Source organism: Ceratotherium simum, chromosome 5 (genome assembly GCF_057802395.1).
Source record: "Ceratotherium simum simum isolate JZ-2026a chromosome 5, ASM5780239v1, whole genome shotgun sequence".
Classification (NCBI taxonomy): domain Eukaryota; kingdom Metazoa; phylum Chordata; class Mammalia; order Perissodactyla; family Rhinocerotidae; genus Ceratotherium; species Ceratotherium simum.
This window is the reverse complement of record NC_141904.1, coordinates 88,383,046-88,409,204: the sequence shown is the minus strand read 5'-3', so window position 1 is coordinate 88,409,204 and position 26,159 is coordinate 88,383,046. Positions and strand designations below refer to the sequence as shown.

General features: G+C 55.9%; 1 protein-coding gene across 9 annotated transcripts in view; it reads left to right on the top strand.

Annotated features, from left to right (window-relative positions):
- The window catches only part of SLC6A6 (solute carrier family 6 member 6), a 79,458-nt gene extending 57,993 nt beyond the window's left edge, over positions 1 to 21,465 (top strand). For 8 of the 9 annotated variants that reach the window (XM_004442940.3, XM_087431580.1, XM_087431578.1 and 5 more), the window contains 9 exons: positions 1,731 to 1,865; positions 2,866 to 2,969; positions 3,094 to 3,218; positions 6,810 to 6,922; positions 11,772 to 11,909; positions 13,074 to 13,176; positions 13,732 to 13,832; positions 16,291 to 16,461; positions 19,276 to 21,465. In XM_004442940.3, the coding sequence (XP_004442997.2) occupies positions 1,731 to 1,865; positions 2,866 to 2,969; positions 3,094 to 3,218; positions 6,810 to 6,922; positions 11,772 to 11,909; positions 13,074 to 13,176; positions 13,732 to 13,832; positions 16,291 to 16,461; positions 19,276 to 19,419 (1,134 nt within the window). In that variant the 3' untranslated portion in view covers positions 19,420 to 21,465. Of the gene's footprint in view, positions 1 to 1,730; positions 1,866 to 2,865; positions 2,970 to 3,093; positions 3,219 to 6,809; positions 6,923 to 11,771; positions 11,910 to 13,073; positions 13,177 to 13,731; positions 13,859 to 16,290; positions 16,462 to 19,275 lie in introns of all 9 variants that reach the window. The other variant, XR_015552325.1, reaches the window with a different exon arrangement.
- Positions 21,466 to 26,159: the final 4,694 nt, after the last annotated feature.

The window sequence follows — 26,159 nt, the reverse complement described above, 5'->3', positions numbered from 1 at the left end:
CAGGAGTGGCAGAGCTGGAGGGAGCCTCAGAGCTCGTCGGATCTGAGCCCCCCGCTTCACAGGTGGGGAAGTGAAGTCCAGGGAGGGGCAGTAACTTGCTCAAGGTTGTGCAGCAAGACAGTCACTGACTGATTGTGACCCGAGCCCCCTCCCTCGGGTTGTTGAGAGGCTTGAGTAAACTGCCCTGCTCCTGTCATCTGGAGGCAGGCTCTGGGGGCATCTGTGCGCTTCTGCTTAGGTGCTGTGTGACCCTGGGAAAGCCACGGACTCTCTCTGGGCCTCAGTCTCCTCGCCTTCAAAATGAGGATAGTAATAAAACCTACCTTGAAGGGCTAGAGCAGGACCACGTGAGTATAGATGTGCAGCCCTTGGAATGGCGCCAGGCACACAGTAAGCGCTCAATAAATGCTGCTTGGTGGTATTCACTGAGGGCAGCTGAGCCCGGCAGGCCCTGAGAGCTTCCTTCTTGTCCTTTTCCAAAACCCTTTTCTAGTTGTTCCTACTCAAAGGGATGGTGGCCACCCGAGAATTCTGCTCCAGCGAGGGTTCCTATGCCAGCTAGGCAAGGTTCAGGGCTCTGTCACCCCCTGTTGGTGTCTGTTACCTATCTGGGCCCCAGAAGTGCCCTGGCACTGCCCCCCACACACCACGGGCACATTCATCTTGCTCTCTGGGTCTCAGTTTCCTCACCTGTAAAACAGGCGTGTTGTCCTGTGCAGTGGTTTCTCCCTGGTCCCCTGGCCCCCAGAGGTAGTCCTGGGCTCTGCGAGCCAGTCTCAGCATTTCAGGTGACCACTGGGAACTTTCTGCATGTTCTGCACTGGCAAAGTGAAAACACCCCATGCCTCTGCCCAGAGCACAGTGGTTACCGCCCCAGGCTCTGGGTGCAGATCCTGTGCTCTGTAGATGACCTGGGCATGTCCTTGAACCCCGCCGAGCCTCAGTTGTCCTCCGTCAGCAGGGCACCAGCACACCAATTTTGGGGGTGTGGTGGGCATGAAGTGGGCTTGTGCCGGGGAGTCCTTGCTCAGCCAGCACCCTGCTGGCAACATCAGCATGTCATCGTCTGTTTAGCCAGGCACCGTCAAGCTCCTCCCAGGCATGAACCTTGCCTAGAAACTTCTTGTGTTAAAGAAAAAGATGGGAACATCCATCTGCAAGAACTGAGGCCACAGGGTATTTGGAGACCAGCGCTTTCAGGACTAGGGAGGGAGAGAAAGCAGAGCAGGCCCAGGGGCTGGAAAGGCCCAGCCCGGGTCATCCCTGGTCCCCACCTCGCATTGACCTTGGCCTGTCTGGGACGTGCTACGTGACCCAGGGAAGGCCGTGGGCCTCCCACAGCCCCAAGAAGTGGAGGGCCTTCCCCATCCTGGCTCAGGGACGTTGAGAGGCCTCATTTCCTTCCAGAAGTTCCCATGAGCTTCCTGCAAAATCACAATGTCAATAACAGGCCCCGTTCCGTGAGCACCCAAGTGCCAGGCACTGGTGTGACGGTGTTACAAGGGTCATCCCGTCGGCTCCTCGCCTCATGCCTTGATGAGGGCCTTCAGTTACTCTTATCTCCATTTCACACACAGGGCCACAGGCCCAGAGAGTTAAGCATCATGCCCAAGGTCACAGCAAGTGACACAGCAAGCTCGGCTCCAGAGCCCCTGCCTTGGAGAGGATGCTTGAATGTAACAGCAGCAGGTGTTGCCACGGGGCCCCTGAATCCCTGTCATCCCTCGCAGGTCGTCTACTTCACGGCTACATTCCCGTTTGCTATGCTCCTGGTGCTGCTGATCCGTGGACTGACGCTGCCCGGCGCGGGCGCAGGCATCAAGTTCTACCTGTACCCCGACCTCAGCCGCCTGGAGGACCCACAGGTACTGCGGGACAGCCCGGCCTCCCCCCCGCCCAGGGCTGGGCAGGGCAGGGTGCGGGGGCAGCTGAGGGGGCAGCACAGTTGCTGTGGCTCCTCCGTGCACAAGTCTAGCTGGGCTGTCAGCCCCTGGTACTTTTCCACTGGGCTGTGTCGGGTTTGTTGGCTGCCACCGTGGGCCTTTCCAGCTGTGTGTGTATCTTTTCATGTTGAGCACTCCTGAGACCGGCCAATTATAGAGTCTTCTTTAGGCGCTGAGCCAGGTAAGCGAAAAGTCTTTTTAAGAGCTAGTTTCCTCCTCCGACCTGGCCTCTGCCCTCAGCAGCTGAGCTGAGGCTGGCTGATCGTGGGGCTGGAAGAGTCGGCCTGGGAGAGCTGCTGGCTTCCTTGGCCAAGGATGGAATTCAGAGATGGTGGCCTTTTGGAAGGTTGATGGGCGGATATCGAAAGTCTACCACCTGGCACTCAGCCACGTGACTGCAGGGTCTTGGAGAAAACCCTGGCGATTTATTGGCCCGTTTAAGGATCTTTTGTCCCCAGGATCCTCAGCCTTCACTTGCCTCCAAGGGCCTGTGCTGCTTCAGGTTTCCTTCCCCACTGTCCTTAGATGGGAGGGGGCGTGGCCAGCATCAAGGGACAGCTGAGAAGGCAGCTTTGTGGCCATCAGGACCTGCCCGATGAAGGTTCTGGAGAGCAGCTTTGCCTACATAATCCGTTAGGGAATTCCTCCCTATTCCAACTCAGGGTCCCAAGACAGTAACAACGACAGTAATGGTAGCAGGCTTACCGTGTGTCTGGCACTGGGCCAGATTTTTACTTTCTGAACCCACAAAACAGCACTGGAAAGGCACCTTGGATTCCAGGCGCTCCAATTGCATTCGAGAGTCTGCACACTTTGAGGTGCAGCCCTCCATGGCCAGGTGGCCAGGAACCCACGCTGCCTCCTCCAGGAAGCCAGCTCTAACAGACCCCTCTCTCTCTCCCTGCCCTCCGCACCCCCATAGGTATGGATTGATGCTGGGACCCAAATTTTCTTCTCCTATGCCATCTGCTTGGGAGCCATGACCTCGCTGGGGAGCTACAACAAGTACAAGTACAACTCCTACAGGCAAGTGTCGCGCCGGCGGGCCTGGCGGACTTTAGAAATGGTGAAGTTTAAAGCAAAGAGAAGTAGGGAGCATGGATTCCTTGTGTTGTGAATTAACTTGCTCCCTGACATATGTGTAACTTAGGGACTGTATGCTGCTGGGATGCCTGAACAGTGGTACCAGTTTTGTGTCTGGCTTCGCAATTTTTTCCATCCTGGGCTTCATGGCACAAGAGCAAGGGGTGGACATTGCTGATGTGGCTGAGTCAGGTATGGTGGTATTGGTGGCAGTGGTGGTGGGCACTGCCACCTAGTGTGTAAGATGAGTACTGCAGGCATGAAGCCAGACCCCAGGGGGCTTTGGGGGGGGGGGGCAAGCCCGGTTTCTGAAATGGACCCCCCCCACCAAGATGTCCCCCAGGTATCAAAGAGAGAGTACGAAAGCTAAATTTTAAGCACTTTCATTGCAGTTTGGCCCAAGGGGCAGCAGAAACATGGGGGTTGGTTAAGTTGGGGAATATTTAACTACTTCTGTGTGGTCTTCCCCCTTCCCCCTCCTTCCTCAGCAAACTCCTGGTTTCAGCAACAGAAACCACTTTGCTAATTCAGGCCCAAGTCAGCCACCCATCGGCATTCCATCACCACCTTCTGCGCTTTGGTTTCTGTATTTTGCACTTTGCTCCCAGCACGCTGCCTCTCAGCCAACCCGTTCATTCATCGTACCGATGCTTATTGATTTATTGAGTTTCTGCCCTTTGTCAGGCACCACCATGGGCACCGACCGGGTGGGGGAGAGACAGTGAGCATGGCAGGTCGCCCTCTGGGATGGCAATGGATTCAATTTGGGGGTAGGTTGTGGGGCACCGTCACCCCCTCGGGCTGTAGGCCCTGTTGGGGGGTGCTTCCTCCCTGGGATGCCTGGAAGTGGAGCAAAGAGGATTAGAGTCACGGACTCTGCAAAGCCTGGGATCTTAGGCTGGGATCCTGGAGCTTCAGCAAGGTGTTTCTGGAACCTGAGAATTAAGAGATCTTCAGTTAGAATCACAGTACGTCAGGGGCCTAAATTCTAGGACTCACCCCTGGATGCTCTGCGTCCCGGACCTGCCGCTCGCACACCGTGGCGGCTTAGCTGTGGGAGCGAGCACTGTAGGCTCCCAGGATCCTCGGTCCCCCTTCCCGGCTTCTCCACCCTTCTCCATTCCTGCCTAGTTCACTGGGAGGGTGGTCTCAATTGCCTGGAAGGTTTTGTTACTTTACACAGAGCCCTCTGCTCCGCCCGACCTCCTGATTTCTCACGACCTCTCTGGGGCCACTTGGAGGCAGGCGAGAGTCCTGGGCTGAGGCTCCTCTCAGGCCCAGAAGAGAGTGAGAGGTTTTGACTGCAAGGACCACCACAGACCAGGGTCAGGCACAGCTGGAGTCCCCACTGTGGCGTTGCCCTTGCCCTTGTTGGAAACGAGGGGCAGTGTCCTGGCTCCCCAGCCACAGAACCCTAGTACTGGGGGGTCAGGGTGCCTCAGCCTCGCGCATTCAGATGAGGACACCAGTGGCTTGAGAGCAAGGCCTTGCTCAGGCTGGTCAGGGTCAGAGCTGGGGTCTCCTGGACAGGGCGCCCACCACATACTGGCAGGCCCCTCTGACGTGAGGATGTCCCCGCTCCTGCCTCCCCACTCCACCCTGGACGCATGTGACAACCTCTGGCCCTTCCGTCCGGGCTCCTCTGACCTCTCAGAGCCCCTGGGCCCTGCTTTCCTCCCCGCTTCCCCATCCTCGTGCCCGCAGTGCTGCAGGCCCAGCGCAGCAAGTCCACACTTCCACCCCGCACATCTCTCCACTGCCCCCCGGTCCCAATCAGACCTTGAGACATAGCTTTCCTTCCCTGAGAGCCCCGAAAGGCAGGCCAGGGACTGAGGAAACAGAAAGTAATTCCAGAAATATCCACACCCACTTGGGAGTTTGGTCGTTAGAGTGATGAAGGGGGGACGATTTACACCTCCTTGCAAACCAATTCTGATGGATTGGGAGTGGCCGGAAGCATTGAGTGAATTTGGCAGGGGGAGATATATATCAATCTGTAAAACAGATCTTTCTCTGTGGAGAACGAGGTATTTTTATGTACATGCACGTCGTCAAGCTAAGTTGTTTTCTCCCTCCCGTCCGCTTCAAAGGCCGTGTCCCTGATTCCCCAGGGCCACGTCTGAACAGCTGACATCTCGAGGGGGTTATTTCTCTAACAAGCTTTTAACAAGCACCACGTTGAGCTGAGCAAAGAGCATTTGAGCCAGATGACTTAGCCAAGGGCCACACGGGCAGCGTGTCCTCAGCGGGGAGAGGCGCGGGGGCTGGGTGTGCCGCCGCCTCGCACTCGCACTTCTCTCGTTGCCGGGCTCTCTGGGACAGAAGGACGCTCAGACCCTCTGCCAGAGGCTGGCTTGAGAAGGCAAAACGGAAATACGGACAGAAGCGCGTGGAGAGCCTCCTGGAGGCCGTGGGGTGGGTGGGCCCATTTCACATCTGCCTCGCAGCCGCTGGACCTGATCCCTCACGCGGTGACGCTGCCCAGTCGGGGCCAGAGCCGAGCTGGGGGACCAGGGCCCCCGCGGAGGTGGGCACGCGGCTTCCTCCTCACCCTTGGCCCCGGGCCGGTGCCAGCACCCCCCACCACTTGCGGAGTTCTCCGGCGTCGCCGCCCGAGGACCTGGTTGCGGTCAGGCTTTCCTCCGTCAGCGGACACTGGGCTATGGCAGGACTCGCCCTGCCCGCCACACGTGCTTTCTGCCTCCAGTTTATTTCCAAGTTGTTGTTTTAATTCTCAGACCACTCGTTTTCTTTCTGGTATCTGTTTTCAATATCCCGCCCTCCAGCACTTTTTGTCTCCCATTTCTTGACCTTTTCTTCAGTTGTGGATTTTGCTGTATTTTTTCAGCCCAGGCACCTTAGGCGTCCTCCTTTTTGCTGCGCCCAACTGCCTCTTGGACCCATGGGTCTCAGTTACAGCTCAGATCTTTCCCGGCGTCTTCTCTGGGGCTGCTGCAGACAGGCGGGGACGTGCCTCTAAGTCTCTGGAATGTTTCCAGTCAGATAGGCGCCCCCAGAGCTGACGGGCTCCTGTCTCCCAAACCTGCCTCCAGACCCCGTCAGAGCCCCCTCTTTAGAAACCAGAAGCCCTTTTCTAGGGAAAAGGCATCAGCGTCTGAGAATCTGAACACGAGGAGGCTCCTTGTGTCATTTATGGTCCCCTGCCCCTCGCTTCTCAAGTAGGGAGACTGAGGCCCTGCGCAGGCATGTGGTGCTGTGAAGAGGGGTGGTGGAGTGAGCACCGGGAGGAGGCCTGGGCCTCCCGGCTGGGGTCTCCCCCACGTGCCTCTGATGGTGCTCAGAAGTGCGCAGATGCCCTCTGGAGAGATGCTTGCCCTGTGGGCGTGGTTCTGTGTCCTCCTGTCTCTCCACTCAGGCAGCGTTTCAGTAGAGACCTTTTGTTTGCCAGCAGGGGCTTCAGTAGTCAGGTAACCAGGCCTTTCCCCGTTTGCTTCCAACAAGCAAACGTTGGCGTGGTTGCTCTGGTTTGGGGGGACCCCCTTTCGCAAGCCGGCAGAGTGAGTCCAGGCTCAGTCTCATTTTCTGCCCCAAATACCCCGCGTCCGTCCGGATCCTGGTGGGTGAGGAGGGCACTTGTGCTGCTGCATAGGAGACAGATGCTAAAACGGGGCCCTGCCTGCACCCCAGTGCACGCCACCCAAAAGTGAGGCAGGCCGGTCTCTTCCCCCGCCTCAGCCCCGAGCGTCTCGTGTGAGCTCCGTGCTCCGGGTGGCTTGGTCGCTGATGTCCCCCTCTGCCCCTCCCCCTTGCTCTTCCCTTTAGGTCCCGGCCTGGCCTTCATTGCCTACCCTAAAGCCGTGACCATGATGCCGCTGCCCACCTTCTGGTCCATTCTTTTCTTTATCATGCTGCTCTTGCTTGGCCTGGATAGCCAGGTATGTACAGATGGAGGGATGGCCCTAGGGTGGGACTGCCCATGGGGAGCCTGGTTCTGGAAAAGCTGCGTCCTCTGAGCTGTGTGAGGTGGCCAGGGCATCAGGGGATCAGCCCCTCCCCACCCTCACGTTAGACTTGCTGCAGCTCAGCCAGCGAGGGTTCCTCCAGGACGCAGGAGTGGGAAAGGCCTCCGAGCAGCAGGAGGAGGACATCTGCCCCAAAGCTCAAGTCTTTGACCCCAGCAAGGGGAAACAGACGCCCGAGGGGTGTGGTTAAAATGAAGCCACAGCTGGGAAATAGAGGAACCAGACAGAAACAGTCACGATGCGCTGGGTGGAGCGTGAGGGCAGGGCCCAGGAGGGACACGGCAGTCGGGCAGTTTGGGGAAGGGACTGACGTCTCTGTTTAGACCATGAGGTGACCACTGCCTGGCCCGTCATTGATGGTCCTCAGTGTGGCCAAAGAAGCCTGAACCATGCTGGGTGTTCTGTGCTTCCTGGAGCCTGGGCATAGGTGAGCTCAGCCCTCGCAGTGAAACGTGCTCCTCCAGGGCCTCATGAACAGCTAAGCACTGGGGACCCTCGCTCAGACCCCCCGTTCTCTGGCCGTCCTGGCTTCTGCCTCCCTGGGCAGGACTCTGTCTACACTGAGGTTGTTTCCTGCACTTCTGACCCCCACGTCCCATCCTCTGTGGCTCTCGCAGTCCAGAGAACGGCCAGCGAGAGCTCCTGGGACACCTTTCCCTGGAGATATGTGTATTGTCACTGGGGCCTTCTCGAGACGACAGTTTCAAGTGTAGGCGTGACTCCGGAAGTGGGGAGTTGTGTGTGCAGGGCCAGCTGGTGGTGTGCCCAGGCCACTTAGAGCCTGCAGGTGGTGCCACCCAGGGGCCACCATCTGAGGCTGGTCACTGAAAAGCCAGAGTTTTGCAGCCTCATGTGCAGGCTGGGAGTCCTGCTGCCTCATGGAAAGTCTTTGGTCAGCTGAGACCCTGTGAGAGGTGGGGCCTGCGGCCAATTGAGGAGACGGCTTCGCCGCCTGCCCCAGGGGCAGCGGCCTCAAAGCCCTTGCATCTTCAGGGCCCCAGGCGGGTCCCTGGGACTCAGAACCAGGTAGGAGGAAAGTCTTAGAAGGTCAGGCAGAGAAGAGGAGGCGGCCCCCGATAGGGTCAAGAGCAGAGCAAAGGGCTTGGCAGAAAGGGGCCCAGGATCAGCAGAGAAGACAGAATGAAAACATTTGGGAGACTGAAAACAAAATCCTCCGGCCGTTGTTGATGGCTTGAGCTGTATAAACAGCAGGCAGACTCCATTAATCATTCCCAGTTAATGAGCTTGGGCCCAGTGGAGGCCCCAGGGAAATGGCTTTTATAACTCCTTCCAGAGCTCTAAGTGACAGCAAAAATCAAAAACGGAGAGAGAGGTTAATAAATGACAAAGCATCACATCTCCATGGGCCCAAAATAGGCCTCTGGGGCTGCGGAACGTGGTTGTTCATTCGAGTTCCCCCCGGGGAGGAAGGTGGGGCTGGCTGGGGGGGCGCCTCTGAGCCAGGCCCCACAGCCGCCACACCACACACACCGAGGGAATCCTGGGGAGCTCTCCAGGCCACCCTGGGGGAGCCGGGACTCCTCCCACTTGAGAGCATGGAGCTCACGGCTCAGAGCCGTTAAACGGCCTGCCTAATTGATAAACCATAAGGGGCATGGGTGGGATGCGAACCCGGGGAGCTGGGGCTTGGTGTCTCAGGAGCCTGTGGGCGTAGGTTGGGATCCCTCCTTTGCCTCTCTTTGCTGTGTGAACTTAGGGACCTGGAGGAAGGTTTTGCCGATGCCAGTGACTGCCTCACTCACCACCAGCACCGTGATAGGGTCAGAGCATTGCCACTCGAGGTGTTTCTGTGGGCCAGGCTGCATACCTGGCTTCTTAAATGTGTGTGTGTGTGGTAAAATACACAAAACATAAAATTGACCATCTTAACCATTTTTAAGTGTGCGGCTCAGTGGCATTAAGTACATTCATATTGCTGTGCAACCCTCACCACCATCCCTCTCCAGAACTTTTACGTCTTCCCAAACTGAAACTGTCCCCGTGAAACACTAACTCCCATTCCCTCCTCTCACCAGCCTGGCTTTTTTATTCATTAGCTCCTTAATCCGCACAGTGTCCCGATGCCGAGTACCGCTGTTGCCCTCGAGAGCCGAGAAAACAGAGGCTTCGAGAGAGCGGGGGCTCGGCAGAGACTGCACACGCCTGGTGAAGGAGGAGCTGCAGCTGGGCCCCAGGGCTGCCTGTTCCCAGACCTGCTGATCTCGTCCCCCCTAGCCTTACCTTTGAGTTCCCCCAAAATACCTTCCTCCTGTGGAAGCGCAGGACCCACAGCCAGCTTCAGGGAGAGGCCCTGCTGATGGAGCGTGACCCTTGCTTGTTGGAGAAAATGCGGCCCAAGGGGCCCCAGCGTTTGTGGGGAGCACTGTCTCTGGCTTGGGAGCCATCGTACTGCTGTGTGTTTCTCGGTGACATGGAGCAGGGACATCACCACATGGAGGCAGATGCCTGTGGATTCTGGCCTGCCTGAGGAGGACACAGTTTGTGAAATGGCACGAGGAGAAGAGAGCTATAGCCCCCTCACACACACCAGGCCCTCGGCCATCCCTTCCCCTGACGTGGGCTGACAGTGATCACCCGATTGCCAGTTGACTCTCAGGGTTTCAAATCTGTGTCAGCATCCCTGCCGAGTAGGCAAGATCCTCCCATTTTGCAGGGGAGGAAACTGAGGCTCGGAGAGGTCAGGGTCACATAGCTACTAAGTGAGGGAGGTCTGAAGAGGCTGGGGGCGGGGGTGGCGGCATTTCCCGGAAACACAGGGATCTGGGAAATGAGGAGCTTGTGCTGGTCTTGCCCTGACTCACAGTGACACTGGATCTTCCTGTCTTTAATTTCCCATCTCACAAAAGCAAAGAACCTTCATTTTTAACTCTTTTTGAAGCTTAGTGTTTGAGCTGCAGGTTTGCTGTAATTCTGTGGCAATTTAGATTCAAAACGCCTTGGGCTGACATCACTCAGAGGTCAGAACGGCAGCCCCTTCTCGCTGGGGCCTTTCGAGAGCCTCTTGGTCATCTTTTCCCTGAGTTTTTGACAACAGAGAGTCATTTCTCCAGCCCCTTGCGGCACATGGCAGGGCTCTGCTCCCTGTTTGTATTCCCTGATCCTCCTTGGATGCACCCCAGAGGAGTCAGCGGTTGGATTTGTCTTGTAGGAATACTGGGAAACGTCCTTCCCAACGCCACTCCCTGATGAAGGAACAGACGGGGCGAGCTTTTAGCTTCTCAACTTCTAAAGGAATCAGATTGGCCTCATAGGGGGTGTTGGCTGGTGGGGCAATTTGGCTGTAGCCACCCAAATATAAAATGCTTCTACGTGCCCTTTAACCCTCAAGTTGCACTTCTGGATTGTGCTGTGGACACGTGTGCACGTGCACCTAAAGGCAGATGTAGGGTAAGAGTTCCTGCTGGAAACCACCCATCAGGCACTGGTTATAGATCCCATGGTGATACATGTCCACAGGATGGAGTTTTTTGTTTTTTTCTTTTTTGTGTGTGAAGACGACCAGCCCTGAGCTAACATCCATGCCAATCCTCCTCTTTTTGCTGAGGAAGACTGGCCCTGGGCTAACATCCATGCCCATCTTCCTCCACTTTATATGGGATGCCATCACAGCATGGCCTAACAAGCGGTGCGTCGGTGCGCGCCCGGAATCCGAACCCTGTGCCACTGCAGCGGAACGCGTGCACTTAACTGCTATGCCACCGGGCTGGCCCCTACAGGATGGAGTTTTATGCTGCCATTTAAAAAACAAGGCAAGTCTCTGATATGGAGCAATCTCCAAGATAAATTGTTCAGTGCAAAGATGGAAAGATTTAGAAAGATTGAGAGGCATTCTAGAACATTCCGTATGGAGAGGCCTTTTCAAATCAGCTTCTTCACCTTTGGGAGCCCAAGGATGGGTTCCCAGAGCCCATGAGCCTTGGAGTGATAGGCTGCATTTGGCTTACACACATGACCATGGGGGTGTGCACGCACGCACAATTCTCTCATGGGCCCACGATTCCCAAAGGGTCAAAAACCACCAAGTGAGGGGCCGGCCCAGTGGCGTAGTAGTTAAGTTCGCACGCTCCGCTTTGGCGGCCGGGGTTTTCAGGTTTAGATCCCAGGTGTGGACCTACACACCGCTTATCAAGCCGTGCTGTGGCGGTATCCCATATAAAGTAGAGAAGGATGGGCACAGATGTTAGCTCAGGGCCAATATTCCTCACCAAAAAAAACCCCAGAAAAGCCACCAAATGAATCTGATGGGCAAACTGAGGCCAACTTGCTCTGGGTTACCCTCTCATTTGTCACGTGTTTGCTGAGCAGCCACGTGTGCCCGGCCCAGCTGGGCACTCGAGGCCTAGAAATGAGGGGGCAGCACCCTTGGCTTCAGAGAGGACCAAGACCGAAGAGGGAGGTTGTCATGCCAACACACACATGCCAGCAAGCGTGCCAGGCAGAGGGTCAGCATGGGTCTCAGAGGAGCAGTCATTCTTGAGCTGAGTCTTGAATGACGAGGGGAAGGCATTCTGCTGGCGGGCCCAGCCTAAGCTAAGATGAGAAGGTGTGGGATACGTAGTGAACTGTGCGTGGAACCCCGTGGCTTGACCGGCGGGCAGGGCTCACTGTGCAGAGCCTGGAAGACCAGGGTCGCGCATGTGGCTTGACCCCACAGGCCAACTCCACGCACGCTGGGCTCTCCTCCCTGAGCAGAGGGAGGTGCTGGGCATCCACTGCTCACCCACTCTCTTCTCCTCCCCAGTTTGTGGAAGTCGAAGGACAGATCACGTCCTTGGTTGATCTTTACCCATCCTTCCTAAGGAAGGGTTTCCGTCGGGAGATCTTCATCGCCTGCATATGTAGCATCAGCTACCTGGTGGGGCTGACGATGGTGACAGAGGTAGGTGGCTGTCTCACTGGCATGAGGGACCTCGCCTCGCAGGGCCCTTGGTGCCCTAAATACACTTCTGGGAGCAGTTAACGGCCACGCCGCCTCCGTGCTCCCCTACCAGCGGAGGCGGAGGCTGAGTGCGAGGATGCAGCCCCGCCCGATTCAGGGGTCCTGGGTCCTGCCCTGCCCAGGGGACTCGGCCTACACTGGGTGGGGGGACCCAGCAGTTGACCCAACTCCCCTGCCCCTTTTTCCTGTTACCATGGCAAAACTGTGGCCACCCACTGCCCCCCGTCCTCCCCTGGTCTGAGGAGGCTCGGGGAAGGGTGCTTTGGTTGACCTCAATGTTAACAATGGTCCTGGTCACCCACGGCTGTGTGTAGCGGCCCTTCTCAAGCCTGGAGGCAGGGGGAGGCGTTGGAGAGGGTAAATGCAGACCTCCTGGTAATACTGCAGGCAGTGCAGACAGTATCCCTGTCTGTTGACAGGGAGTATGCGTTGTTCAGAGGGTGGGCAGGGGCCGTGAGGAGAATCCATTTCAAGTGGGAAAAAGAAGCAGAGAGAGGAAAGGAGCAAGAGTGTCTAGGGCAGCAGTGCATCCACATGTCCAGCGAGAGGCAGGCCAGAAAAGAAGATTCTTGTACTAAATAACGTAAACAGGTGAGCTGAGCATGGGTCGAGGGTGTGCTCTGTCCTGCGCCCCTCCCCCCACCTTCCCATATCCTCCAGCAGAGTTGCATTTGCCCCCAAGCTCAGTTAAGGGTTTCACATCACTTCTTTTCCTTACTGAAAGTAAAAATGAATGTTTTTCTTGAAATGTCTCTAAGAACCTCACTCCATAAGAACCCCACTCCCAAAGGCAGATCACAGGTCCACACGCTGTATCCCCGAAGTCTTTTGTGTTGGCCGCAGTTGGTTTTAAGCACCTCCTTTGGAAGCCGGCTTCAGTGAACCCATCATTTTTTGCTTTCATTTTTCTGTGTGTGTGTGTTTTTAATTAAATTTGTCAACATGAAGTGGAGCGTCTTTTTACATATATATCTGGTCATCATAGCTTCCGCCCATTTTTCTCTTGGGCTTTATATTTCCTATTGATATGCCAGAGCTCTTTGTATATTAAGGGAATTAGATACCAAATAACAAATCCCCCTTGTCTGGTTTTTCTCTTCCCAGGGTGGCGTGTATGTGTTCCAGCTCTTTGACTACTATGCAGCTAGTGGTGTGTGCCTTTTATGGGTTGCATTCTTCGAATGTTTTGTTATTGCCTGGATATATGGTGAGTACAGATTTTTGCATATCCTTTCTCAAGTCTCTCCTTCGGGCCTCTCTATTTAGAAACTTCAGAAACAGAGACTTATAGTGGGAATTCATTCTGAGTCAAACAGAAAGGCCTCCCCTGCCTGGACTTTTCCTCTCACGGCTGCCCCTCCCCTACACAGTAATAGCGTTGTAGCCCCCCCACAGATTCCCCCTGTGCGGAGGGTGCACGTTGTGGCTGTGCGTTGTGACAAACACAGACCTTGACTGTGCTGGGTCTGTCTGTGACTAACTACTCTAGGGTCCATTTTGACCTCCTTGAGACCTTGGATTGGCCACGCCAGGAGTTGAGGTCTGCCTAAGATTGCCATTAAAATGCCAGATGCCCAGTTACATTTGAATTTCAGATCGTTTCAGATAAATATCTGCCACATTTACATCTATGTGGTGTAGAGAGGCAGGGACCTGGATCAGGCCCCAGGGACCCTCATAACCCTTGAGCCCTGGCTGTGTCATTCCCAGGGTGGATGCTGGCATTGGACACCTTGTCACTATCTGCCTCTGTCTCTTGCAGGCAGTGATAACTTTTATGATGGTATTGAGGACATGATCGGCTATCGGCCTGGGCCATGGATGAAGTACAGCTGGGCCGTGGTCACTCCGGTTCTCTGTGTTGTGAGTTCTGCCCTGCCTGGCTGTGGGTAGGAACCTTTACTCCCTGGGGCTTGACAGTTTCAACTGCTTAACTATCTTGCATCCAGAATCTGCTAACTGCTGGCCCGGGACAAGCCTAGTGACGGCTCTGCCTCGGAGAGGTGGGGCAGGCTGCTCCAGAAGGTTACCGTGAGATGAGTTTGGAAGGACAAGTAGGAGTCTGTCAGGAAGAGAAAACAGGAAGGGCATTCCTGGAAGAGGAACCAGCCTGTGCAAAGGCAAGGCATTCTGAAAGAGGAAGGTGTCCCGGGGCTTGTTGAGAAATGCAGGGGATCCACGACAGAGCACATAACCTTCCCCAAACCCTTCCAGAGCTCCTGAGCTCACTTTGGGTCACTGATTAAGTGGAGGAGTCTTTGGGACATCCACTGGAGAGGTCATAGACATGGGAAATGTGGTGTTTCCATGGCAGGGTGGGGGTTGTGGCTAGAGAGGGGAAGTCCCAGCAGAGAGATGCTCGGGGCTCTTCAAGAACAAGGAAGCTTCATACCCGCCCAGGACTCAAGGGCAGTGATGTGCCAGGTTGCTCTTCCCAGCAGGGTTCCCTCACCCGCCATCTTGGAGTGTGGCCTTGGAGCATGCCCAAGCAGCCTGCTTCAAGGTTCCACTCAGAGGCTCAAGGCCTCTGCAGCACAAGCTGCTTCCCTGTCAGTGTTTGAAACCAGTTATCTTTGGAGCGAAATGCAGCGGAAGACATCTCCTAGGACGTTTATTGCTCACACGTGGGGAGCAGAAATGTTCCTTGCACGTAGAAACCAGGCGCTGAGGGATAGATGGGCCGTCCCCTCAGTGACCTCTGCTCCCAGGCCAGAATAAGTCAACATCGGTATTAATTCACTGTGTGAGCTTAAGTGAGTCTCTTCCCTCTTGGGGCCCCGGTGTCCCCATTTGTAAAACAAGGGGATTCTGCAGTGGGACGTGAGTGGCAGCCTACAAGCTCAAGTTGTTGCTGCTGTTGTTTAATATGCTTGTGGCCTTTTCATCTGAGGCACATAGTTTCCCCATAAAACTAAGTCAACTGTAGCAGCCAGTACCCACAACGATTGGCGAGTTTATTGTTGGAGATGAATTTAGTTGGGTTCAAAGCCCATGTTCTCCTCCTCACTTAACATTTGTTTGTAGGCAATTCCTCTTACCACTGTGACTGTCAGTTTCTTCCTCTCTCCCTCCCTGAGGAGTTGGATAGATCAGAGATAGGCTGCATTCCAAGATGGGAGGATGAAATCAGCCATGGAAAGAGGAATGTGACCTGGGCAGGTATGAAGCTTCCTAGTCTTGGGAGAGCTCAGAGTAGCCCTCTCCTGGTACTTCCTGTGTCTAAGCTCCAGCCCCACACAGAAGGACAGAAACAACAACAGGGCCAGGCATACAGTAGATGCTGGATGGAAGGCGTCTGTAGCCTAATGCTCTCCCTTCCCTTGTCATCAATTCTGATTTAGGTAGATTTGTCTTCCTGTCCAAACCCAGTTATTAAGTAATGGGGATTTAAGTCATTTTCACATTGTGGGTCATCCCAGACAGCCTGGGTGATGTTCTGAGATGCCGTCCTTCTGACCAGAAGCAGGAGTCCTGGGCCCTCCTGGCCAGCCTTGCGTGCCCTTCTTGGGGAAATGTGGACTTTACCCAGGCTGTGGGGCTCAGAGCTGACCCCCCACCACACTGTTCATGGATGCCGATGGCCACTGGCCCTTCACGTGGGCTTAGGGCCGGGCTGTGGACAGTCAGCAGGGCAAGGCCCAGGACCACACCTTACCCCGGGGGCCGGGCCTGGGCCTCGGGATGGAGATGGGTCGGTGGCAGTGGAGGAGGGGAGGAAAAGCTTTCACCCATGCAGCTAGCATTTATTGTGCACCTGCTGTGTGCACCTGGAACTGCACCAGGTGTTAGAAAAACAGGGAACAAGACAGACACACGTCCTGCTCTCACAGACTCAGGTCGGGGGTGCTGTGTGCTGGAGGAGTAATTGTAACCTCACGCTCTCTGGGAGGGGGGAGAGTGCGCACCTGACAGAATCCGGGCGGGGCCTGGGTGAATAAGGCCTGTTAGAGCTAGATCAGGATGAGGAGAGGAAGAGGGGAAAGAGGTCGGCCAGAGGGAACAGCCTGTACTAAGGCCCTGTGGCAAGTGGCTGAGGAGCTGGAAGGAGTTCAGGGTAGCTGGAGTGTCAGCGTAGAGGAAGAGGTGGTAAGTAGGGAGAGAGGAAGGGGCCCAGCTCCGGGCTGACACTGCCGGCCGGGCTGAGGAGTTGACTGCATCCTGAAGGCACTGGGGAGCCACCTGGTCAGATTTGCACGGGTGGTGGGGGTCCTCATGCAGCAGGGAGGAGAAGGTGTGAGGCCCCTTAGGTGGGCCTGCCTTGGTCCCAGAAGCCCCCCGCCCCAATGCCCAGGACGCCCTGACTGCCCCCATCTCTCCACAGGGATGCTTTATCTTCTCTCTCGTCAAGTACGTACCCCTGACCTACAACAAAGTCTATGTGTACCCCACCTGGGCCATCGGGCTGGGCTGGAGCCTGGCCCTGTCCTCCATGGTGTGTGTCCCCTTGGTCATGGTCATCCGCCTCTGCCAGACGAAAGGGCCATTCCTTGTGGTGAGCATGTGGGACCCTGAGACGGGGCTGTCGGGGGAGGGCAAGAGGCCAAAAGCCAGGCAGGTGGCAATTTGCTGTGTGACCTTGGGTGCGTCGCTTGCCCTCTCTGAGTCCTAGACCCCTCACCTGCCCCATGGAGTGAGTGCTTGAGATTATGGGCAGAAGCGCCCACCATGGGAAAACAGGAGCAAAGAACAGTTCTGTGGGAGAAGGCTCTGTGGTGACCTTCGGAGAGGGCTGTGGGCAGGAGGAGGAGTTTGCCAAGCAGAGGATGAGAGATGGAATGGTGTGGGGCACAGTACATTCATAGGCAAGGAGATGTGACAGCACTTGGGCAGCAGTGACATGTTCTAGGGGGTGGGCGATGAGGCTGGAGAGGTGACAGTGGCTTTGGATGCCAAGCTAAGAGCTAGGGCTTTATCCTGTGAAGGGGGCCCGTGTTTCTGACACAGTGAGACAGGAGACAAGGAGCCAGGGAGGAAGGCTGAGCTCCACCCAGAGGCCCCTGACCCTGCGGCCACATTTTGGATAAGCCTAGCCCATGCTGGTGTCCCCCTCCCCGACTCTGTGGCCACATCCGCTGCCCGACCCTCAGGAGACACCTCCGCACAAGGCAGAGCCTCCGCTTCCTCCTCTGTGCCTGCCGGTGCCCTCGCCCGCGGCCCCTGCCCACCGCTAACCTCTCAGAAATTCCTCCGACCATACTGGAGATTCCAGGCCCTGGCAAAAGCTGGGCTCTTTCCAAGAAATCCTTTTCTTAGAATCTCTCTTAACCTTTGGGCTTGGGCTGGCTCCAAGACTACACTGTTTTGTTCTGGGCTGTTTTATTGTTATTCTCTTAAAAATCTGGAGCCAGGATGTCCTGGGGCTCCGGCTCCCCCTTGGGTTGGGCCAGTTTCCTTGTGGGCAGGGGAGCGGCCTGGAGGTGGTGGTGGTGGGGAGAGAGGAGGCCGGGCAGGAAGGGACCAGACCGGGGAAGTAGGCAGGGGTGTGCGAAGGAGGACAGCGTGACGCCGGGGTCTGTCTGAGCTGGACGGCCCAGGGTGTTCCTGCAGCATTAAACCCATTGTATTTTCTCCGGGGACGTGGGGAAGGATGTGAGGGTTCAGCTGGGACACTGATTGGCCCTACCATTTGTTAAAAGACTGAAATACTGGGCCTGGGGACAGATGAGTAACAGCTACTACCCTGAGCTCTCCAGGTGCCACCCTAAATAGCCCATGCCAACCCAGCCCCTCCCCGGGAATTTCCAGAATGTCCCTACCACCCAGAAACATCTGTTCTGATTGGTCAGTGCCCACAGCAATTACATATTTCAGCCATGGGGAGGGGCACACCCAACAGGTCACTAACTTGTGTCCCTTCAATACCCGATTTTAAAGTATTATAAAACCCAAGCCTCTGAAGGCAGTTGAGCCCCATCCATCCATCTTTGCTATGTGCCCCTCGACCTCCCACCGGCACAGGTTGCCAAGGTGTCCTCCCAGCCACGAACTTCTCCCTGAGCCGGGTCTGCAAACCCAGAACTCTGTCCTGGGAGCACTCCAGCTGCGCCTGCACTCCCACGTGACCGAGCCCCAGGGGGCTGCCAACGGAGTTGGCCTCTGGTCCCGCCTTCCAGGTGCACACCCCGTTGTGCAGATGTGCGGAGAGGCAAAGCGACGAAAGGGGAGCAGAGCCTGCCCCTCCTGCGGGGGTTCCACGCCTCGCCTTTACCCAGGGCCTCCAGTCCCTTTCCTCCAGGGACCAGACTGGCAAAGCAGATGAGGGCGGCCCCTGGGGCGGGCAGGGAGTGAAGTGGAGGAGGCGGTTGCAATCTGCAGCATGCAGCACCGTGCTCCCCTCTGGCCGGTTGTCACCAAGAGGGGACATGGGTCTGGGGTGGCCAGATCTTGCAGTTTTTTAAGAGCAGATGGAAATCTGGATTTTCAAATGAAATATTTCAGCTTTTAATAGAAGCTTTAAAGAATTGTAATATACCTGAATTGAATGTCAGTGCCTAGATAGAGAGTTTCTTGTTTCCAGCGGTTTCCTATCTAAGTCTCTCGGCAGGAGGTGGGCTGGAAGGCAGGAGCAGTGAGTTGGGGCCCCAGTTCCGCTGTTGGTTTTCTGGTGTCCTGGCGAGGGCTCCTTCCCTCACTGATTCCATGATCAGGCAACCTGCTGGGAGGACAGAACTCACCCTGCCCGGGGCTGAAGTGAGAATTCTCATGCGGTCCAGCCTCTGGCCCCCCTGTCAGAAGGTGCAGCTCAGACACAAGCAGTGGTCTCCCAGCCCTCAGCAGGGAGAGCTGGATGCCTTCAGGGAAATGGGGGAGACCCGTCTGCAAGAAGGCAGGAAATGCAGCTTGTGGTAGGCTGAGGAGTTTGGAGTCCTCCTTGAGGAAGGTGGGAGCCATGGGCGGCTCAAGACAGTTATACAACCTCGGGCATACAAATTGCAGAAACTTGGCTGCTTTGCAAGTCAGAGAAATTGGGGGATGGGAGTCACAAGGAGGCATATTTGAGCTCCATGGGAGAAAGAAGTCAGAGCTTGAGGTCTGACTCGCCCTGTCTCTAAGGTGTGTAAGCAAGGGTTGGCCAGGGAGACTGCCGACAGGAATCCCACTCTGATTGAGGGCCTGGAGGGGCCTTGAGAGCCCCTAGTGAAGGCCTTTATTTGCCAGTGGATGAGATGGGAGGACCAGAGAGGGGGGTGGTTTGCAAAAGGCCAAACAGCACACTGGCAGGACCCAGAGCTGGTAGACGGTCGAGGTGAAGGGGGAAACCAGGCCGCCTGACTTTCCTCCGCTCCTGTCCCCCTTCCTTCTCCAGAGACTCCAGTACCTGCTGACCCCGAGGGAACCCAACCGCTGGGCTGTAGAGCTCGAGGGGGCCACACCCTACAAGTCCCGCACGGTGGCCGTGAACGGCGATCTCATGAAACCCACCCACATCCTAGTAGAGACCATGATGTGAGCGCTTGCTGGCCGATGGGCTGCTCTCCTGCTGTTTACTAACGTTAGATTCCCATAGGACCAGGTTTACAGAGCTTTATATTTGCACTAGGATTTTTTTTTTAATTGTCACAAAAAACGTTATCATGTGTGTGTGTGCGTGTGTGTGTGCGGTGTCGTGCATACATGTATTTTGAATTGGGGATATTTTGTGCAAAAAGAAAACCCACAGGCAGATGTGCGGGGCGAGGCAGAGCTTTCTTACGGAATTAGATGTATTTTATGGGAACTTGGTAAATTTTTCTTGGTATTTTTTTTTTACATACAACTATATATACACTTAGAGACTGTCATACACTTTTACCACTTGAATTGATCCTGCCAGCAATAGGTCTCGTTTTTAAAAGCAATTCTTCGGTGCTTGTGTCGGTGGCAGAATGTTCTGCCCCAGAAAACGCAGGGTGGAGTTTTCCGGGGGCGGCAGACCCATCTTGAAGGTGTGTACCACCTTCCAACCTGGTTCCAGTAGGAGCAGACACAGGGCGGGGGGGCCCACCAGCGGGCCAGACCCAGAGGGGCTGGAGAAAGGTCGGCCGCCAGGAGACACCTCCTTAAACTCATCGCCGCCCAGAAGAGAGAAGCCGGATTAAGCAGCAGCCACGCGAATGCAATGCGGGGACGGACTCCAAGCCCACGGATGCGGCCCACAGCAGGAGTCCCATTCTAGGAGCGGGAGAAACCTCTGCACCAGGAGCAAAGTCCAGCCTTTTGTTCTGAGACCGAGGGTGGGTAGCCAGAGGGACTGGAAGGAGCAGCTTGAGAACTGTTCATCCGGGAGGAGCAGCGAGAGCTCCGAGAGGGCCGGGAGGGCACGCTCCGGCCTCGGAGCCCCCTGAGGCTGACCGCCAGCCGCAGCCCTTCCTGGGGCGTCCCCGGGGGAGCTGGCGCCCTGGGGCTGAGCCTCCCCGGACGGCCTGTGGCGTTTCAGTGGGCTCCTGTCAGGTTCTGGCGTTCCCCAGCTGACGTCTGGAAGCTGCCTGTAGGAGGGAAGCGTGGCGCATCTGGGGAGGGACGACGGGGGAGGGAGTGGACCCAAGGGTGCGGGCCAGGCGTGCAGAGGGGCCTGGTGTCGGGGCGGGGGCTTTTCCTCCTCATCTCTCCAGCCTCAGCCCTGTCCTCATCTCCCAGAGGCTGGGAAGCTCCTGATGCGCTCTTGTTGAAGATCCCAGCCCAGGCCAGCCAGCTCCCTGCGGGGAGTGCCAGGAGCGCCTCTGGAGGGTCGCTGAATCTTTGATTCGGGTGACGCGCTCCCAAAACTCTCCTTGCAGTTCAGGCACGAGTGCAGCCCTTGGTGGTGACCTGGGAGAGAAGACAGCTCTTCATTTCACAGCCCTGCAAAGCTGGTGTCAGATGGGCACCAGGTGGGGACTGGGGAGGGGGTGAGGGAGCATTTCTAGAAGGTTGGGATTTGCAGGGGGCTGGCACCCCAGAACTGGCTTGACCAGGATCCTTACTGAGAGCAGCGTTCCTCTCTGAACCAGGGGAGAAGGTCCCTCCCTTTAAAATCCCGAGTATGGACACGCCTCCAGCCCCGCTCCATTGGGACCTCAACTGTGCCATTTAAACAGTCTCTTCTAGGGTCAGAGCCTAAACAAAACCAGAACATTGCCCCACATGCCCAGCTGTGACGCCTGGGGTGTGGAGAGTGACGTCCAGCCGGCTCTTGAGAGCAGGGCTCTCTGGGTCCCGGAACCCCCTCCCCAATTTCAGAGGGGGAGGAGCCTTTAACGTCCCCCTCCCAAGGGACAGAGGCGATTCCGAAGCTCTTGTCTTCTGCAAGCATTCACATTTCACTGTTTCCAAAGCGTGACTCTGCCAGACGACGCCCACTGCGATGCCAGACCGTGAACAGTTCTAACGTGTTCCTGTTTTCTGTGTGTTTATGGTTGCCGCTGTGTCTGAGTGGATCTTATTGTTTTTCTGTTTTTACCAAGTAGCAATGTGACCTGTTTTCCTTTGTCTGATGGAACTTTAGTAAACTAACCACTGTCAGTGACTGGGGACAGGCGACGTGGAGGCGAGGGGGCTTGGCAAGCTGTGGCTGCCGGGGCATTTGTGGTCATTTCGGGCTACAACATCTCCCTCCTGGGGCTCGGACCCAGGCGAAAGGCTACAGTATTTCGGGTTGATAGGCAAATTGTACCATTCTGAGAATGGCCCGAGCAAGGCCTCTTATAAGAGTCCCAGACCAAATTCTAGACCAAAGACACATGCAGACCAAGCCCCCAGGCCCCCCCTGGAAGGAAGGTCAGCCACTTGACGCAAGCCCGTCCCTCGACAAGCTGCCGGGGCACCTGTCTCCAACGCGGCCTCTTGTCGAATCCCCCAGCCCCCAGCTCTTGTGTACCCGCGGAACTTGGTTCTGTGAGTACTGTGTGCAATGGTGCGTGGCTTTTCTATGTCTCCACGTAAAGGAAACTGTCATTGGAGCTCATGACTCTGGTCCTCCTGTCTCTGGAGACCGGGCAGTCCCCCGCCTGCTCCCTGTCTGTGGGACAGGTGACTGGCCTCCGGTAGGAGGGCCAGCACCGTTCACCCTGACCCTGCACCCAGCAGCTCTCTGTGAGCTAGGCACTGAGATCCCTACTGCCCAGGGGGAAACTGAGGCCCACGGAAGCTGATTGGTGTGCAAAGGCAGAACCCCTTAGGCAGGACTCAGCCAGAGGCCACGTGGGAAATTCCCAGGCAGCAGGAGGTGGCCTCGGATGATTTCTGGGCGATTTGCGGCTTCCTCTCTGTACCTCTGGTCCCCCGTTCTCGCCCCAGATCCCCAGCACACCCCAGAGATGGTGGTGAAGCACAAGGGGAGAGCAGGCCCCCCTCGGCCTAGCACAGGGCATTCTTGTGTCCCCCAGGTGCCACCAACAGTGGTCGGTGGTCCAGCCAGCATCGTGGGAAATGCTCTGGGCAGCCAGCGCTGAAGGCCCAGGCACCTCCCTCCCCCTGAGCCTCAGGCGCAAGCCAGGAAAGGACCCAAGAGAAGCCCCCTCGTGGCAGCTAGGGCTTCATCCAGCCCTCAGACCCAGGGTCCGGCGGCCCCAGGCCGGGCCGTCCACAGGGATGCTTTAAATCCACTGTGCAAAACTTCATCAAGCACAAAACCACAAAGCAGACACAAACCCTGTTACCAGAACTGGGAGAGGGGTGTGGGCAGCCCGGAGCCAGGGAGCAGCCCTCCTCCCCTGTCCTCCCCTCTCCCAGCGCCCGGCCCTCAGGAGGCGTCTTGTTTCGCTAGGAAGTGGTGTCGTGCTCGGGCGGTGTCACCTCAGACGGCGCGGCGTGTTCCCTGAGGGGTGGAGCATCTTCGTATATTTGGCTTCAGATTGAGATGTTGGCTCCACTTGGATTTTACCCAGTTTTCCAATTCCTAGCAACTGTGCGTGTGCTTAGCACAAGAGAAAGCTGAGAACGGGTGTCTGGCCTCCTTCTGGAAACTTGTTTGGCACATCAGGACTTTTTTTTAAAACTTCAAAATATTTTAAAAATATTTTAAACTTTTGTAAAAAAAAAAAAAAAAGGCAACCGAGAGACTCTTCTGGGAGAAACATTTGTATTTGAATAAGATCCTTGGTGTGTAATTCAGTCTTGCAGTGTACAGGCCGTTGTGTGTGAATGTTTTATGATATGATCCCTGTATTTGCAGGGTTTTTCTTCTCTTTTGCTCTTTAGATAAATATGTGTATCGATATTTTAAATTCATCTTTGCTTTTTTTTTAGAGGAGTTTGTAATCACCTTATAACATGAAAATAAACGTTTCCTTTTTAAAATCCAACACGTGGTTCTGTTTTGATGAGGCTGTTTTTCCTCACGGTTGGCAAGCGCTGTCGATTTTACAGAGAGCTTTCAGTGCCGCCCCAGGATGCTCCTCGAACGTGGGTATTATTACCCAGGTTGGAGACACTGAGGCAGAGGCTCACAGGGGGACATGGTTTGCTCCAGGGCACACAGCAAGTCCGGGAGAAAGTCGGGCGTGGCACCCCGTCCTCAGACTCCTGGGTCTGCTCCCGCTGGTTCTACCGATTCTCCTGATTGAAGGCCGGCCACCTGCTGTGAGCCCCGCACCAGTGGCCTGAGCCTCAGTTTCCCCATCTGGAATAAGCCACTGCCCCCTTCAAGGCTGCGGGGCTGATCAGAGGTGATGCTGATAATGCACCAGGTGCAGTCTCTAACACCGGATCGGGGCTTTCTGGTCGCCAAGTCCAATAGTGGGGCAGGCTGCTGGGAGACCGGGTGAGTGGCCAACCATGGCGGGGTGCAAATAGAGATGATGCCCCCCACACTGGGACCTCAGAGGACACTCAGGACCCCAGAATGTCAGTGGTTGACACGGGCGTCCTCAGCCTTGGGAATTGTGAGTCCAACCCACTGTGACAGGTGGGGAAACTGAGGCCAGGAGAGGGGATTGGCCTCACTGGGGTCACAGAGCCGGTCAGTGTTTAGGGCAGCCTTCCTGCCCACTGGCCCCCACCACCCTTTGTGAGTGGGCAAGGTCAGGGGAGCCTGCTGGGTCTTTCCCCAACTTCCCAGACCAAAAAATCTTTCTCGGTAACTCATCATTTGTAGACAATGTTAGAATAAAATCCCCTCTCCTCTTTTTTTGTCTGGCTGACTTTCTGATGGCCTTTGTCCAACTGCCCCCCCCCAACTGTCCTGGCCGTGTGGCTTGTGTTCAAATCCTGGCTCCCTCCCTTACTACCTGTATGACCTTGGGCAAGTTACTTAACCTCATGGCATCAGTCTTAAGGAATGGGTTTTGTTGCAAACATGGGCACTGGGGCTTTCTGGGGACAAAACTGCTTTTTTTTGGAGACAATAAAAAGGCTTGGTGGGGATTCTTTGTTGAGTCTCTTTTCACTCTCAATACTTGGGAATTTTCTGAATCCTTTAGCTTAAAACCCACCTGAGGGCCTGCCAAACACAAGGGGCTGAGAGGAGAACTGGGTACAGTGGCCAAGACCTTGACCTTACCACAGGGAGCACAGGATCTTGGTGAGGAGAAGCCCCAGTCACAGCCACCAAGCCCAATCCAGATTCCCAGCCTCTGGGTAGAGCAGGGCACAGAGGGTGACATGGGCTTTGGGACTAGAGCAAGGCTGTGTGGGGGTCCGACCATCTGTCCCAGGTTGGTCAGAGCCCCTGTGATTTGCTTTGCAGGGTTCTCCTTGGCACTGAATCACTTTATTTATTTGGGATGATTATCTACTGTCAGTCTCCCTACCCAGGTCATTAGTTCCATGAAAGCAGGGACAGCTTTTTCACCGTTATTTTTCTCCCAATCTTAGTGGTATGTGTGCAAATATTTGTTAAATGAATGTGAGCACTTACTACACACTACATGCCCCACCCTGTGCTGGGCAGGGAGTGACAGGCATTAACCAGATAACCACACCTGGCAATTAAAGTACTTGCTCAGGTAGGTGCCCCAAAAGGATGCGATGAGCTGGGAGGGCCGCTGTCAATGGGAGTGCGCCGGTCAGGTTCCCGTTAACCTCCAAGGAAGAGAGGCTGCAGAGGCTGAGGAGAGTGAGCGCGGGGTGGCGGCGTGACAGGAGGGGGCCTCCTGCTATCCTACCTTTTCAATTATTTGGCTAGCCATCAGAACCTTAAGGGAAAGGGTGGTGGCGGCAGGGGGCAGATTCTCCCTCTTCCCCTACAGCAGCCAAGTGAGGAAATGGGAGAATGAGTCTCAAATCCACCTCCCTGAAAATACGGACTTAGGGATATTTATGGGGTAGGAGGCAAGGTGGTCTGAAATGTGGAGAGAGATGAGGGGAGGTGAGGAGAGGTGACGTAATTGATGATCTGCGCAGTGTAGTCAGGCTTCATGCCTCTTCACAGGATGCATGTTCACAAAATGGCAGCATTAGCATGACCTGACGGTGGAGTTTTTAGCCTCTTGACGTCAAAAGGTCGCTTATCAGACGTCTGCATGGGCCCAGTCCATGGGTTGTGGTCTCAACCAGCCTGAAGTGGACAAGGGGTTCTAATCCCTGAAAAACAGCTCAAACACCCATTACCATGGTGACCCAGGCTCCAGGGAGATGTCATCTACAGGAACCCAGTGGGAGTCAGATAGCATATTGCCTGAACAGCACAGTGAACAATGGGCTGGGGAACAACTAAAACCTATAACCAGTAATTGCAAAAAGCAAAAACAACTTCCGTTACTAGCTACCTAATCATCAGTGGCCAACTGCTTGCCGGTTTCAGCGCCACCCCCGGAATCCTGGGTAGGCCCAGGTCTCTCATGGCCTCCGGCTGCTGGTGGCCTATTGACTGGCCCTGCAGGCAATGTGGGACACGGCCTGGGCTGGCACAATGGCCCTGCAGCAGGGCACTGGGCACACTGCCCCCAGTCAAAACTGCAAGAGATGCAGCTGCTGGTGATCAGCAAGTGGCCGGGACATGGGCTGGCAGGATGGGTAGAGCTGTCAGGCCTGGCCCACCATAGTCCCTCCTGTCTCCACTCTAGGCCTCCTGCCTGCTTCCTGGATGCCCAGTGCCCCAGAACCAACACATCAGCAGCCAAGTCTAGCATCACCATTTCCTCCTTTGCTCTAATGACAGTGCCTCCTGCAGCCATCAGTCACAGGTCTCCACGCTCAGGTCAGGGCCCCATCTGAACTTCTGCCTAGAGAGCAATGCTGTGCCGAGGGGCGCATCTGTGACTGTCTCCCCTACTGGCTGGGAGGGTTGGGTGG